The 16,010-nt window shown below is 51.7% G+C and overlaps 1 protein-coding gene across 18 annotated transcripts in view; it reads right to left on the bottom strand.

Annotated features, from left to right (window-relative positions):
* LOC137431034 (uncharacterized) overlaps positions 1-8,474 on the bottom strand; it is a 60,300-nt gene extending 51,826 nt beyond the window's left edge. For 8 of the 18 annotated variants that reach the window (XM_068121963.2, XM_068121903.2, XM_068121921.2 and 5 more), the window contains exons 1-4: positions 8,204-8,303; positions 7,884-8,067; positions 6,663-7,099; positions 6,421-6,507 (exon numbers count right to left, since the gene is read on the bottom strand). In XM_068121963.2, coding sequence (XP_067978064.1) covers positions 6,421-6,507; positions 6,663-7,095 — 520 coding nt within the window. In that variant the 5' untranslated portion in view covers positions 7,096-7,099; positions 7,884-8,067; positions 8,204-8,303. Of the gene's footprint in view, positions 1-6,420; positions 6,508-6,662; positions 7,100-7,883; positions 8,068-8,203 lie in introns of all 18 variants that reach the window. The other 10 variants (XM_068121912.2, XM_078779839.1, XM_078779875.1 and 7 more) reach the window with 5 other exon arrangements.
* Between the last annotated feature and the right edge of the window lie 7,536 nt (positions 8,475-16,010).

Below are 16,010 nucleotides of genomic sequence, written 5' to 3'. Positions count from 1 at the left end.
GTTGTGGGAGATATGTTGAAGGCAGCAGGAAGTTCGGGTGTGAAGAGAATGACAGAGATCTGTAATCTGGCGGTGAAAGAAGGCCGCATTCCAGTGGATTGGGAACTGAGTACCCTCGTCCCTTTATACAAGGCGAAAGGTGACCCTCTAGACTGTCTAGAGTGTGGCTCGTACCGAGCGATAAAGTTATTGGAGCATGGAATGAAGGTATTGTAAAGGGTGTTGGAGAGGAGGATAAGGAACAAAGTGAAGATCGACGAAATGCAGTTTGGATTTATGCCAGGAAGAGGAACGACAGACGTGCTTTTTATTGTGAGGCAGTTGCAGGAAAAGTACATGGAGTAGAGGAGGAAGTTGTTTCTTCTTGGGTTTGTTGATCCCTTGGGTTTGTTGGGTTCCCTTGGGTACCCAAACCCCTTGGGTTTGTTGATCTGGAGAAAGCATTCGATAGTGTTCCACGCATAGTATTGACATGGGCAATGAGGAAGTTAGGAGTGGAGGAATGGTTGATCATAGTGCTGGCAATGTACAAAAGAGCGCGCACAGCTGTAAGGACGAAGGACGGGAACAATGGTGAAGGTGGGAGTGCATCAGGGGTCGGTACTAAGTCCACTACTATTTGTAGCTGTGATGGAGGTGCTGGCTCAGAACGTAAAGGAGGGTTTACCGTGGGAGTTGTTGTATGCAGATGATCTGGTGTTGATTGCGGAAAGTATGGATGGACTGAAGGAAAAGATGAACAAGTGGAAGGAATGTATGGAGACAAAAGGTCTGAAGGTGAATATCGGAAAGACGAAGGTGATGGCAAGTGGTAAAGCATGTGGTGAGGTGGGAAGAACTGGGAAGTGGCCCTGTGCTGTGTGCAGGAAGGGTGTCGGAGTGAACTCCATTCAATGTACAATGTGCGCTGAGTGGGTTCATCAAAAATGAAGTGGTCTGAGTGGGTCATTAACCAGTGTGGCAGCTACATTCAAATGTAATTTGTCGTTCAAATTTTAACTTCCGGGTCATTCGCCTAGCAGGCTGAGCTGAGTCGGTCGTCCTGTGTATTTGATTGATTCTGTTGGATTTGTTGTGCTTTGTGTGAATGATTGTGATGGATCCCCGTTTCGTTTCCTGGCTTACGGCGGCGTGTCTGCCCGTGAGATTTGCAGTACTTTGGTTTTTACTCGCCACCAAGTTGAAAATTTCGAACTGTAAGTACCTACCATGTTTTTTCGTTGAGCCTCACGCAGCCCCGGTGTGCGCCTCTCAACAAGACAGTTCTTTTCCCTGTCTCGCCCCATCGCTCGCCCCACCGCTCGTCCCACCGCTCGTCCCATCGCCCGCCCCATCGCTCGCCCCACTGCCCGCCCCATCGCTCGTCCCACTGCTTGCCCCACCCCTCGCCCCATCGCTCGCCCCACCTCTGCATGTACCGAGCTCGACTATCCGCTCTAACTCCTCGATCCCGAGGCCTATTCGCTACACTCGGCAAAAACTTTTGTCTTTAAACAACACCACTCGATTGACTCCTGGACTCGTTTCAGGCCTCAGAGAACTTGAAATCGGTGTTGGTCTCCCGAGAAAACGCACAAAGCGAGGCGGGAGGAGAAAGCAGAGAAAAATACCGATTTTGATTTATCTTCGCGACCAGCGACGGCCCGGCCCACATTTTAATAATTCCTGCGAAAAAGTGTCCCCTGTCAACTTCAATAACCTCATCTATCCCTGTAGAACATACACAGCACCAAAACAACACTGTTCTGACCTGTATCTCGCCTTATTCAACGCTCAGTCTGTAAGTAGTCCTGACAAGCGAACAGAAATTACCTCTTTTATTCAAGATATTACGATATCGCCGTGTTTTTTCTGACCAAAACCTGGCTCCGACCCAGTGGCGACGAAGCGAGATGTGCTGATCTCACCCCACTTGGATACACCCTGCAGTCATTTCCTCGCTCCTCTAGGGGCGGGGGCATGGCTGTTATTTACAGACACAACTTCTCTCCCTTTGTCTCCTTCACCACGACTTTTTCATTCGACCATTCATCCTCCGAGCTAGCCCATGTCACCTTCACTCTGTCAGAAAACACTCTTCATTTCTTCTGCCTCTACCGACCTCCACCTAACCGGAAAAACAAGCTTACTGACTCTATGTTCGTGACCCAGCTTCCTAATTTGCTCGACCACTGCAATACTCTTCCTGGTTTCGTCTTGATTCTTGGAGATTTCAACATCCACTACGACCAACCACAACATCCTCTCACTTCAAAGATCATTGACCTCCTTTCTACTTTTAGTCTGTCTCAGTCTGTCTCCCAACCTACACACGTTAAAGGACACATCCTGGATTGGTTAGTGCACAGATGCGATGATCAGTTGGTGCAGTCCACGTCAGTGACCTGTGCTATCACCTCGGACCACTTCTGTGTCACCAGCCACCTGAGTATTGCTGTTCCTCGTCTTCAGCCCACCTTCTTCACTGCCCGCAACATTCGTGCCATCGACCGTTCCGCCTTTAAAGAGGACCTTCACACCCGTCTCTCTGGCCGTTCCTATGTCACTGCAGAAGACCTCGACTGTTGCCTCCGCACAGCGTTGGACTGTCATGCTCCAGCGACACGGCGTGCCGTTCCCAGACGCATGAGTACTCCGTGGTTCAGCGCAGTCAGCGACGAAGTCAGGGCTGCCAAAAAGGAACGACGACGTGCCGAGAGACAGTGGCTGAAGACTGGCCTCACAGTCCATAAACAGTTGTATAACATAGCTAAAAGACTCGTCATAAAAATCATTCTGAAAGCAAAAACGTCATATATTTCTGATCGGATTACTAGGAGCTCCTCCTGCAAGCAACTGTTCAACATTACCAACCGCCTGTTTGCCACCAAAAATAAATCCGTTCTTCCCACTGTATTTCCTCAAAACGAACTACCCCAACGCTTCCTGCATTTCTTCCACAATAAAATTCAGTCAATAAGAAACAATCTTGACAAGCAGTCACTCCTTTCCTTCGATGATGCTGAACACTGCTTTCACAAACGACCTCTTAGTTCGTTTACTCCTGTTACTGAGGAATTGTCAAATGTACAATCCTCAAGTCAAACACAAAAACATGTGATCTTGACCCCCTTCCCACCGATTTGTTTATTGAGTGTTTGGACACCCTCGTCCCATTTATTACTGCAGTTATCAATGATTCTCTGACTACGGGTTCATTTCCGCTTCTCTTTAAGCAAGCTCTTGTTAAACCACTTCTTAAAAAGCCCACCCTTTACCTTAACGACATGAAAAATTACCGTCCATCTCCAACCTGTCTTTCCTGTCAAAGATCACAGAAAGAATTGTGCTATCACAGATGAATGACCATCTAGTTTCAAATAATCTTTTCAATTCTTGCCAGTCAGCACATAGACCAGGCCAAAGCACCGAGACCGCTCTCCTAAGAATAACCAATGATCTTCTGACCTCTCTTGACTGTGGTAAGGTTTCCGTTCTTGCTCTTTTGGACTTGTCTGCCGCCTTTGACACGATTGACCATAGTGTCTTAATTCGTCGTCTTGAAATCACATTTGGTCTAACTGGTACTCCCCTTTCTTGGCTGATGTCCTATCTTACTGATAGAGTGCAAACAGTTGTTGTCAATGGCCAGAAATCAGCCCCTTCTCCGCTTTCCTTTGGCGTTCCCCAGGGCTCAGTCCTGGGACCTATCCTCTTTCTTTTGTACACTCAGCCTCTATTTGATCTTGTTGCCAGACATTCAGTTGATCACCACGCCTTTACGGACGACAATCAGCTGTACAAAGGAAGCACGATTCAACAAATCGTGCCCACTGTTGAAGTGTTAGAAAGCTGTATTGCCGACGTGAAGGCGTGGATGACCCAAAACAAACTTCAGCTGAACGATGCTAAAACAGAGTCCATGATTGTAAGATCGCACAGATGTCTTCTACAATGTTCACTTCCTACCACTATTCATGTTGGCGAAACCGATGTAAACTTTGTTTCGTCGGCCAAGAACCTTGGTGTGGTTTTCGACTGTAACATGACATTTTCCAAGCAAGTACTTCAAACTTGCAAATCAGCATACTTTCAGCTGCGAAAGATCGCATCCATTCGCCACTTTCTTACTCCTCAAGCTGCTCTAACTCTGGTCTGTGCCCTTGTCCTCTCAAGGCTAGACTATTGTAATTCTTTGTATGCTGGCTGCCCTCAGTTTCTCATGGATAAGTTACAAAAGGTTCAAAACTCTGCCGCTCGTCTTGTCTGTAAGGCGAAGAAGTCTGACCATGTTACTCCGCTTCTTGAATCTTTACACTGGCTGCCTGTCTCTGCTCGTGTGCAATACAAAATTTGCACACTATGTTATAAATCATTGTGTGGAACAGGACCTCACTATCTCTCCGATTTGCTCACTCTCTATGAACCTCGGCGACGGCTTCGTTCAAGCGACGCCTCTATGACCTTAGAGCCGCCGCGCACCAGCACCAAATCGTTTGGCGAGAAATCCTTTTCCTTTGCCGCACCTCTGCTCTGGAATGACTTGCCTTCCTCTGGTTCGACATGTTGACTCTCTTCCTGCCTTTAAAACCTCCCTCAAAACCTATCTGTTTCACAAGTCTTTCAAAGTCTAAGTCCTGTTTTCCCTTTGGTTTGAGGTGGGACAGAGATCGAGAGTATGTCTGTGTACATGTGCGGGGGAGGGAGGGGAGGAGGAGGGGGAGTACACATTTGTGGGTTTTGAATGGGGAGGGAGAGGAATAGGGCAAGAGTGAAGGTGTGTCTGTGTGTGTGTATATGTTTGTGTATGTGTGTGCGCGTTCGCATGATAATGTAAAGCGCCATGAGGGTCGTTTACTCTGCTAGATGGGGCTATATAAGACTCCATTATTATTATTATTATTATTATTATTATTATTATTAAGGTGCGCACAGAGGGAGCTGCAGATGGAGGAAATGTTGAGTTGGATCTTGGAGACGACGTGAAGCTGGAAGGTGTGAAAACATTTTGCTACCTCGGAGACATGCTGAATGGAGAAGGTGGATCAGACTCGGCAACGGTTGCTAGAGTGAGATGTGTATGGAAGAAGTTTCGGGAACTGAGTGGCGTGCTGATGAGGAGGGGAGTGTCGTTGAAGCTGAAGGGAAAGGTGTATGCTACATGTGTGAGAAGTGTTATGATTTATGGGAGCGAGACATGGGTAATGAACGTAGAGCAGCAACGAAGGTTGGAAAAGGTGGAAATGCGAATGGTTCGATGGATGTGCGGAGTATCGTTGAGAGAGAGGAAGACAAATGATGAATTGCGAAAAATGATGGGAATAGAGCCTGTGATTGATGCTGTGAAGAGGAACAGGTTGAGATGGTTTGGTCATGTGTTGAGGAAGGATGAAAGTGACTGGTTGAGAAGAGTGATGGAAATGAATGTAGAAGGAAGTAGAGGACGGGGAAGACCGAGAAAGACTTGGCTAAAGATGGTGGAAGAAGAAATGCGGGCAAGGGGGTTAACAAGGAGAGATGCAGAAAATAGGGCAAGATGGAGAAGATCGTCATGGGGACCGCAAGGCTAACCCCCGCTCTAGCAGGGAAATGGCCTTAAAATGCATGTTGTGGTATCTTCAAGTTGACTTGCTAACGGAAACATCTTCGAACTATAAGAAATAAAAAAATAAAATTAAAATTAAAATGGAATCTTAAATTTCCGAGTTAGAAGATGGATCAACTTCATGGAGTTTGGATTTGGATTAAACACAAGACCGGTGCACTTAAATTGCAATAGTTAGAAAATACTGTAACGTTTATGGGGGTAGGTAAGAGAATACCATAGGAAAGGTAGGATTGAATAGAAAATAGCATGGACCGTGTGACGTGTAGGAGCATTTCGATGTAATAAGTTGGGAAAATGTAGCTTAAGGTTCGATTTATATGTTCATATGAGGGATGATGCCCTGTTATTAGTAGTAGGGTTTAAGGTTAATTTCCCCGGTTGGTGATACCCTCTGTGGCCATCCCTAACATTTATAACAGCTGCCGGCCAAGCAAAGCAGCAGCCAGCTAGTACTCATGCTCCATGGACAAGTACGGCAAAGACCCGCCCAGGAGAGGCAAGGCAAAAGTGTTTCAATGGGCAGGGAACGGGACCACTGTTTGTGTTTGTGTCTGTGAGGAGGTACCTCACCATAGCATTTTACCTCATTTTTATTTTCATCGTTTTCATTCTGCGCCTTATTTTCTTATAAAGCTTTATTGTTACATTTTTGTTGTTGTGTTCTTGGTTGGGTTTCAGAATAAACTTTTGTGTTCGTGAAGCTAAACGCTTAGTGTTTCTTCCATCCCACGCGTGCGTCATAACCGCCAGATTGGGAGATTGCCTCAGGAGTTAAAACCGGTTCGGTTCATCCGTCCAAGGCTGGTGATAATTAGCTGTGGACGCGACAATACCTTTATCGTCTTCCCTCTCTCTTTCAATCTGCCATGGCTGCTGGGAGTTTTGTGTCGTGTCTAGTTGAGTAGAGTCTTCATTACATCCTGTTGGAAAATGGTCACAATAACTACAAGCATATTTAAAAACAAATTACGGCGTTATAACCACACCTACTGGTCTATGAAAACAGAATAACGACTGCACTACCCACTCAAGTGCCACCGGCCTGAGGAACAGTACATGTGCAGTGAAGGTTTACCTGTGTCTGCCTGGACATCTTCCACAGACTCCTGCCCTCCCGAATAGAGACAACTGAACCTCTGTGCAGAATGGAACAGCTCCTGGCTCAACCCACTTAGCGTGGTCACGATAGCATCAAGCAGAGCGGCAATAGCAGCGTGCGGTGACGTTGAGCACCGAAAGCCGCAAGACTCTCCGCTGGTACCACCCTCCAAAGGACACCCCTCAAGCACCTGGCGCAGCACAGCGTAGGCGGCGAAGGGCAGCCGCTCCTTGGCTACAGCGAGCAGCTCAAAGCGAACGTTCATTGGACGGGCGCATGCCAGCAAGGCGTCATAGTCTGTTATTCCCAGCTCCATCTCGAGAGCACGCGCCATGCGATGGTTCATTCCCCGGGAGGTGAGCCATGCAGGAAAGTCACGGTACGGGTCGAGAACCAGCTGCTCGGACATGCCTCTGCCGGAAAGGAAACATGCACAACATACATTTTGATAGGTCGGCAGTTGGCATTGACAATTCCATTGTAGTACCACATCACTTGAAGTTCAAATCTAACCCAACTCAAACCCCAGGTAGGTAGGTATAGAACGAGTGACCAGAAATTTTAAGCAGGATCTATTTGGCCAAGGTGAATACTTAGGCCTAAAGGTTACGTGTTCGGGAGCACGGAACACTGTCCTACCCTTTTCGAAAGGTAGGGCAAAGTGGGGCATTAAGCTCCAGGGGGCATTAGGCTCCACTACATTGTCATTGTAATTGGATTATATTTTATTCATGACACACCGGCCATGTTCTCAAGTGACTCAAGAACCAATCAGAATGAGTTTTCTTGTACAGTAAGTTATTATAAAATGCATTTACAATGTAGTGGAGCCTAATGCCCCCCTTTGCCCTACTGCAGGATATTTAACATGTACCAGCTAATGCTCGCAGAACACCTAACTTTACGTCCTCATCCATACAAAGGCAGACCTAGCTTTTGGGAAACTAGCAAAGCTCGGTCCGCCGGCCCTATGAAGGACGGCGCACCCAATGCTGCAACAACGCCCTCCCTGAGCATCACCAGGTCGGCAGTTTATGCAACCTCGGCTGAGCAACTCAAAAAGCGAGTTCACTACTTCCGAGACATCCTGCCGACCAAGCTGTTGCAATACCCAAGTTGGTAATACTAATAGTCGCACCGACCCGAATCCGGCCTAGAACACCGAAAGGCCTTCTTGAGGACCGCCCAGCAACGAACCTTATTATAATTATATACTTCGTGCTTTCTTTCTCTCGAGTCAAATGCTCGTGTCGATTAGACGACCTGAAGCGCCATTTCAGATCTTTGGGGGGTCGTCACAAAGCACACGAAAGAACCCGAGATACTGATCCTCCCGGCCCGGCGGCATGAAACTGAGGCCTCCTACCTCCTGGTCGGGGTCCTGTGCAAGCAACATCAGTCATCAACTATCACCACAGGCACAGATTAGCCGAGTTTGCATCGAAAATAAACAACAACAGTTATGTGGTAATGATCCACTATCGCGATGAAAATGACAAATAATATACACAATGTACCTTCCAAAGAAGAAAGTTTATGATTTCAAGAGAGAAACGGCAGATCGAGCTTAGACAAGGAAAAGGCACGCTGACGTCACATCCTTCCCTTTAATACGTGGGATATATATATATATATCATGAGAAGAGAAAAACTAAATGTTTTTTTCTTATTTAACGACGTGTCTAAGATCAAACATATTTCCAGTGAAAGTTTTTAGTAGCGCGATCTTCAACACCACGCCAACTCTCTTTCCTTCCTTCCTTCACGGACACTTCCTCACCCGAGGCCGAGGAGACTATCTATCTATTTATTACGTAAGCAGTCGCGAGTTCGCTTCGATAGTCCCTTCCATCCGAAAACGGAATTCGCCGTTTTAAATTCAACTCCGTTCATTAATTAGCTCGTGCCCTGCGCAGCGGGAGACGGGGTTTTGCAATTACTTCTGTGTCTGTACTTTTTTTTTACCATTTGAGCTATTGGCAGCAAATGTTCACCATAGCTCTATTAGTATTATAATATGGAGAAGACAAATTTATAATTTTATCAAAAGGTCAAAGGTCAGCGTCACCTAAAATCGTCAATATTCATCCGATTAACCTAAAATTTCAATTTACTATTTGAGTTCTATCATCAAATTTTCAGCAAAGCAATATTATGACAATACAAAGAAGATATTGAAGCGCGGTGCTACGCGCGCGACTTGCTACCAAGGAGGAAGCAGACAACGCGGTTAAACAAAAGTGTCTTTATTGACAAGAGGTCACTGTAGCACTGGCGCGCTCCGGGCTGCGTGCCCAGTGTATACGCTGAGGCCACGCCTACCCCTCGGGCGTGGCCGCCGCCCACTTGGTGCACGGAATGATGTCACCACGCCAGTGGGCTTTCGTGTCCGCCACACGCGCCCCCCCCCAGAATTCCCGCGCACCTGGAGGGCCAATTTGCGGGGCAAACGGATGACCCGGCCGAAGCGCCCTCTGGCGACCGGTGGCGTCCGGGGTGCAGGGATGCCAGCTGGGATGCCCCCGGATGTACCCGGGATGGGTGCCGGACAGGGGGGCGGCGTGCCGGCGGTGCTGGGCGGTGCCGGGAGTCCGCCCGCCGGGGGGCGGCCCCGACACGGGGGCCGAGCCACCGGCGGTGGGTGATCCACGTCGAGGTGGGCCGGCTTGAGTCGATCCACCGAGACGCGGTCGGGAGTACCGCCGATGTCCAAGGTGAAGTATTTCACCCCGGTCTCCAGCACGCGGAAAGGCCCGTCGTACGGGGGCCGCAGTGGTGTCCGGTGGGCGTCGTGCCGGACGAAGACATACTCCGCGGTGCGAAGCTCCGGGGCGACGTGCGTGGGTGGGTGCCCGTGGTGCGCCGTCGGCACCGGGGCGAACCTCCGGGCGGTCTCCTGCAGCGCGGAGCGCTCCTGCGCCGAGGACCAAGGTGCCGTGGGGTCGGGGAGGAACTCGCCCGGCACCCGCAGCGATTGTCCAAAGACCAACTCCGCCGCGGATGCGCGCAGGTCCTCCTTGGGCGCCGTCCGGAGGCCCAGCAGGACCCAGGGGAGCCTGTCGACCCAGCCGCCGTCGCGGAGGGTGGCCCGGAGCGCAGCCTTCAACGAGCGGTAGAACCGCTCGCACAGGCCGTTAGCCTGGGGGTGGTAGGCCGTGGTGCGGTGCAGCTGGACCCCGAGCCCCCGCACGACCGCCCCCCAGAGCTCCGAGGTGAACTGGGGGCCGCGGTCGGACGAGATGTCCGAGGGGGCGCCGAACCAGGCGACCCAGGTGGCGATGAACGCCTGCGCGACGTCCGCCGCCGTCGTTGACGCCAAAGGCACAGCCTCCGGCCACCGGGTGGTGCGGTCCATCATGGTCAGGACGTGGGTGAAACCCCGCGAGGGGGGCAGAGGTCCCACCAGGTCCACGTGAACGTGGTCAAACCGACGTTCCGGCACAGCAAACGGGGCCAATGGGGCCTGGGTGTGTCGGTGCACCTTCGCGCGCTGGCACGCGAGGCACGTCCTGGCCCAGCCGCGGACGGCCTTCCGGAGGCCATGCCAGACAAACTTGTCGGCGATCAACCTCTGGGAGGCCCTCGTGCCCGGGTGGGACAGGCCGTGGATGGAGTCGAAAATCCGGCGCTGCCAGCCCGCGGGCACGATGGGGCGAGGCCGCCCGAGGGAGACGTCGCACCAGAGGGCCGTGCCCACGCCGTTGAACGGCACCTCGGTGACGCGGAGGCCCGTAACGGCGGTCCGCAAGGCCTGGACGTCGGGGTCGGCGGCCTGGTCCGCCGCCATCCGGGCATAGTCGATGCCGAGGTGGACCGCGTGGGCAACGGACCGGGAAAGGCAATCCGCCACCGGGTTGTCCTTCCCGTGACGTGCCGGATGTCCGTCGTATATTCGGACACGGCCGAGAGGTGACGCTGCTGCCGGGCCGACCACGGCTCGGCGACCTTGCCCATCGCGAACACCAGTGGCTTGTGGTCGACGAAGGCCGTGAACGCACGGCCCTCGAGCAGATGGCGGAAGTGCCTGACCGCCAGGTGGAGCCCGAACAACTCGCGGTCGAAGGTACTGTACCGGCGTTCGGGCGGGCGAAGCTGCCGGCTGAAAAACGCCAACGGTTGCCAAGCTCCACGCACCCATTGCTCGTGCACCGCGCCCACCGCGTAGTCCGAGGCGTCGGTGGTGAGGGCGATCGGTGCATCGGGCGCCGGGTGCACGAGCATGGTGGCGTTAGCCAAGGCGAGCTTCGCGCCCACAAACGCCACGTCCATCTGCTCGGTCCAGGTGACGTCACCTTTGCCCGGCTTCCCTCGGAGGGCCTCGTGCAAGGGGTGCAGGAGCTGGGCGATGCGGGGCAGGAAACGGTGGTAAAAGTTTACCATGCCCAGGAACTCCTGGAGCCCCCTGATCGTGCGGGGGCGCGGAAACCCTTTCACCGCCTCCACCTTGGCCGGTAGGGGGACGGCCCCATGCCTGGTGACGCGGTGCCCCAAAAAGTCGATTTCGGCGACACCGAACCGGCACTTGGCGGGGTTCACGATCAGGCCGTGCTGGCCCAGACGTTCGAAGAGCGTGCGGAGATGGTGTAGGTGCTCTTCGCGGGACGCGCTTGCGACGAGGATATCATCCAGATAGACGTAGACGAAATCCAAGTCGCGCAAGACGCTGTGCATGAGGCGCTGGAACGCCTGAGCCGCATTCTTCAAACCGAAGGGCATCCGAAGAAATTCGAAAAGACCGAACGGCGTGATGACAGCCGTCTTCGGGATGTCCTCCGGCCTGACAGGTACCTGGTGGTAACCGCGTATGAGGTCCACCTTCGAAAAGAAGGACATTCGCCAAGCGGGCAGAAAAGTCCTGAATATGGGGGACGGGGTAGCGGTCGGGGGTGGTGGCGTCGTTGAGACGGCGGTAGTCCCCGCACGGTCGCCATCCCCCTTGGGCACGATGTGGAGCGGCGACGCCCAAGCGCTCTCGGAGCGCCGCACGATGCCGAGCCGCTCCAGCGTAGCAAACTCCGCTTTAGCTTCCGCGAGCTTCGTCGGCTCGAGGCGGCGTGCCCGGGAGTAGACCGGTGGCCCGGCGGTGGGGATGTGATGTTCCACCCCGTGCTTGACGGTCCCCGCCAAGAAGGTGGGCCTCATGAGGGCCGGGAAACGGGCGAGGAGGCGGGTGAATTTGTCCGCTGCCGGAAGCGTGCAGATGAACCTGGCCGGAACCGAGCCGCTCAGCAAGCCGCTCGGCGAGCCGCTCGATGAGCCGCTCAGTGAGCCGCTCAACGAGGCTGGCAGCGCGCACGCGAGCGAGCTGAACGTCTCAGCCTGGACAAGCCTTCTGTGCTTTACGTCGACCAACAGGCCATTGGCACAGAGGAAGTCCGTGCCGAGCAGTGCCATAGGCACGTCGGCAGTGACGAACGACCATCGGAAAACCTGCCCTCCGAACCGCAGAGAAAGGCAGCGTTTTCCGTACGTGCGAATGGGCATACCGTTGGCAGCAAGCAGCGCGGGGCCCCGGCCCGCGGACTGCTTGTCGGACGTACCGGCGGGAACGACACTCACCTGCGCTCCCGTGTCGCACAGGTAACGGCGCCCAGATAAGGTGTCCGTTATGTATAGGAGGCTGTTTAATCGGCCGGCGCTCAGTGCCACTACCGAGGGCCGGCCCGGGCGTTTCCCGACCTGCCGAATGAGCACGGCGGGCGACATTGCCGAGCCTCGTGGCCGAACCTAGCGTGGAAATGGCACCAGGTTTGCGGCGAAGCCGGAGGCCGCGGTTTCCGCGGTGGTGGTGGGCGGGGCGTGGCGGCCGCCACGAGGCGCCCCTCGGAGCAGGGGTGGGCACCCGCAGGAGGTTCGGGCTCGGGAGCCGCTACCCTGCGTGTCCAAAACCGCGTAGAACTTGTCGGCCTCGGCCGCGAAAGCACGGGGTTCCGTCGTCGCGGAACCGGCCAACGCGAGGTGGACTCGTGCCGGCAGATGGCGTCGAAATAACGCCCAGAATAGAGCGTTCGGGGTTTCGTCGCCCATGAGCGACAGCATATGGTCCATTCGGACCGACGGTCGCGTGTCACCGAGCTCGGGGAGGTCCAAGAGGCGATCGGCCCGTGCGTCCACTGTGAGGCCGAACGTGGCGAGGAGGAGGCGCTTGATCGCCTCGTACTTGTCGTGGGCCGGTGGGTTCCTCAGGACCGACACAACGTGGGCGGCCGCGCCGGCCCCGAGGGAGGCGACCACGTGGCAGTAGCGTGTCTCGTCCGCCGTGATGCGTCGAAGCCTGAACTGGGCTTTGGCCTGCAGGAACCAGATCTCCACCTGAGCTTCCCAGAACTCGGGGAGCTTTATCGCTACCACGTTGGTTGCCATGGCTGTGGCGGGTTCGGGTGGTCAGTGACGGCTGACCACACGTCGGAGTCACCAATGAAGCGCGGTGCTATGCACGCGACTTGCTACCAAGGAGGAAGCGGACAACGCGGTTAAACAAAAGTGTCTTTATTGACAAGAGGTCACTGTAGCACTGGCGCGCTCCGGGCTGCGCGCCCAGGGTATACCCTGAGGCCACGCCTACCCCTCGGGCGTGGCCGCCGCCCCCTTGGTGCGTGGAATGATGTCACCACGCCAGTGGGGTTTCGTGTCCGCCACAATATATTAATAATTTTGTCAAAAGGTCAAAGGTCAGCATCACCTAAATTAATCAGTCTTCATCCAATTAACCCGAAATTTACCATTTGAGTTTTATCATCAAATTTTCAGCAAAGCATTATTATGACAGTACAAAGAAGATAAATTCGTAATTTTGTCAAAAGGTCAAAGGTCAGCATCACCTAAATTAATCAATATTATGACTTTTGGATAGGTGGATATATAGATCCACGTAGCTCTGAATAGGTAGGTCCTTCGATTGTCGTGATAGGGAACCTTACCTGTAATAAGTTTGTCTTGGTGGTTTGTTCAGATTAAGTGTAAATCTGTGATCATACAAGGATGATCGTGTGATAGGTAGAGTAGGGATTATGCTACCTCCCCCATATGTCATACCTGTGATCTATCCAGTGTCCCATATGGCAACACACCCAGAGACACATAGGTTAGGAATCCCACCATAAAAAGCACCACACATAGTAATTAATAAAACCTGACCGGAAGAACAGACAGGAAGCGGCCGCGCAGTATTACACCATGGCAAGCAAACACCGTGCAGACAGGCAATAGCCACGCCCAGAAACTCGTGATTGACAGGGGGAAGGGGCGAGTAAAAAGCTGGTCGCCGATTGGCAGAGTAAGGAAGGTGAAGGACGTGCCACGCTGATTGGCCACAGACCAATGACGCAACACCAAAGGCGCGAAGCGCTCGGCCAATCAGTGAGAAGGGCACGAAAGGCAAGGAAGAAGTGACGTGCTGATTGGGGGAGGAGCGCCGGTGACGTGAGGAGGGCGCGAAAGACTCTCTGGAAGCAATGGGGGTGATTGGAAGGAAAGCACCAGTGACGTCAGACCACGTCTGATAAAAGTGAGCGGAGACGGACTTTTCTCTCTTCTCTCTTCCCCCTTCGCCTTTGCCTCTTCACGCCTTCCCGCATTGGAGGCTCTTTCCTTTCTCCTCCTGTTGCCCTTTGCGTGTTCCAGTGCCGTCGGACCTCTCATCTCGGTTCTGGACAAGGGAGCGACTCCGCTTGGACGAGTCCGGGCACGGCCGGAGGAGCGAGCTGCACGCAACCCGTTCGAATCGCGTGGAGGGCCGGTGGTACGCCAGCAGACCGGACCGAGCGGTTTGCGCCGACCAGAGCCGCATCGGTCGGAGCCTGACCATCCTTGATGAGGACACACCCCGCAGAACCACAACATTTATTTTATTTATCCCTCCATTTGTCTTGTATTTGAAGTGAGGTGTGGGGACGTACCGATATAGGGGTTTAGTTTTTACCAGTGCGTTTCTTTGTCCTCGGAGTCGGCAATAAAGCCGCGTTTATTTTTGCACATAAATTCCGTTTTTGTGAGTTTCTTTTCAAAGGGTGAAGACATCGTCGAGGCCACTCAGGTAAGTCGGCATCCTCCCCCCCACCCCCCCCCCTCTCACGTATCATCCACCATTGATTGAAGTGAACGCCTCATTAAAGCTCGATTAGCCATCCATGGATGCTCTGTCCTTATAGAATATAGAGCAATCCACAGGACAATATTCATCCAATTTACCTGAAATTTAAATTTACCATTTCAGTTTTATCATTAAATTTTCAACAAAGCATTATTATGACAATACAAAGAAGATAAATTAATAATTTTGTCAAGAGGTCAAAGGTCAGCATCACCTAAATTAATCAATATTCATCCAATTAACCTGAAATTTACATTTACCATTTGAGTTTTGTTATCCAATTCTCAACAAAGCTTTATTATGAGAACATGATGAAGACCACTCCTTTTTGCATGTTCAGGTAGATAGGCAGGTGCATAGGACTGCTGAGTCAATTTCGTTGCGATTGGGCCCAATCCTGGACAGGTCGCCACTCCGACACAGGATACTCAAATGGCTCATTCCATTCATCCCAGTCAGCTGGTACTCATTTTTCTGACCTCAGAAGGATGACAGACTGAGTCAATCCACCTGGTGTTAATTCAACAGGCATGACAGGGGATTGAACTGAAGACCTTATGATCTTAAGTTAGCCACCTTAACCATTAAGCCAACACCAGGCTTATGAGAATATAGATACGGCAAATTCATAATTTGGTCAAAACGTCAAAAGGTCAGATAAAATCATCAATTTTCATTCGAATGACGTTAAATAATAATATTTTTAAAATCATATTGGGTCACTGAATTGGTTCAATCAAAAGCTATCAGCCGATTGTTTTTTTTTAGGTCAAAAGGTCAAAGGTCAAGGTTGCATAAAATCATCAATTTCCTCCCAATTGACTTGAAATTTAAAGAATATGCATATTGGATCATTCAATTGGTTCACCAATCAAAAGGTGGATTAAAATTTGAAAAGGGAATTCCAGCAGACAGCTGATTGTTTTTTTTAGATCAAAAGGTCAAAGGTCATAAAATCGACAATTTTCATTTCGTATTTTTTAAAAACTGTTTTCGTCATGTTTATCTTATGGAAGATGTCTGAATACAAACGGACACGGACGGTCTTTGCATTTTAAACGCAGTGTCCATGCTGTTGGAATTACTTGGTGGACGTTAAACTGGACGTCCTGTCTGCTAGAATTAGTTGGTGCACTTCAAACAGGATGTCTTGTCTGCTAGAATTAGTTGGTAAACGTTAAACAGGATGTCTTGTCTGCTAGAATTAGTTGGTGCACGTTAAACAGGATGTC

The sequence above is a fragment of the Myxine glutinosa genome, chromosome 1 (genome assembly GCF_964187855.1).
Source record: "Myxine glutinosa chromosome 1, kmMyxGlut1.1, whole genome shotgun sequence".
In the NCBI taxonomy this organism is placed as follows: domain Eukaryota; kingdom Metazoa; phylum Chordata; class Myxini; order Myxiniformes; family Myxinidae; genus Myxine; species Myxine glutinosa.
Note: the sequence above shows the minus strand (reverse complement) of the source record. Positions and strands in the feature narration are given on the sequence as shown.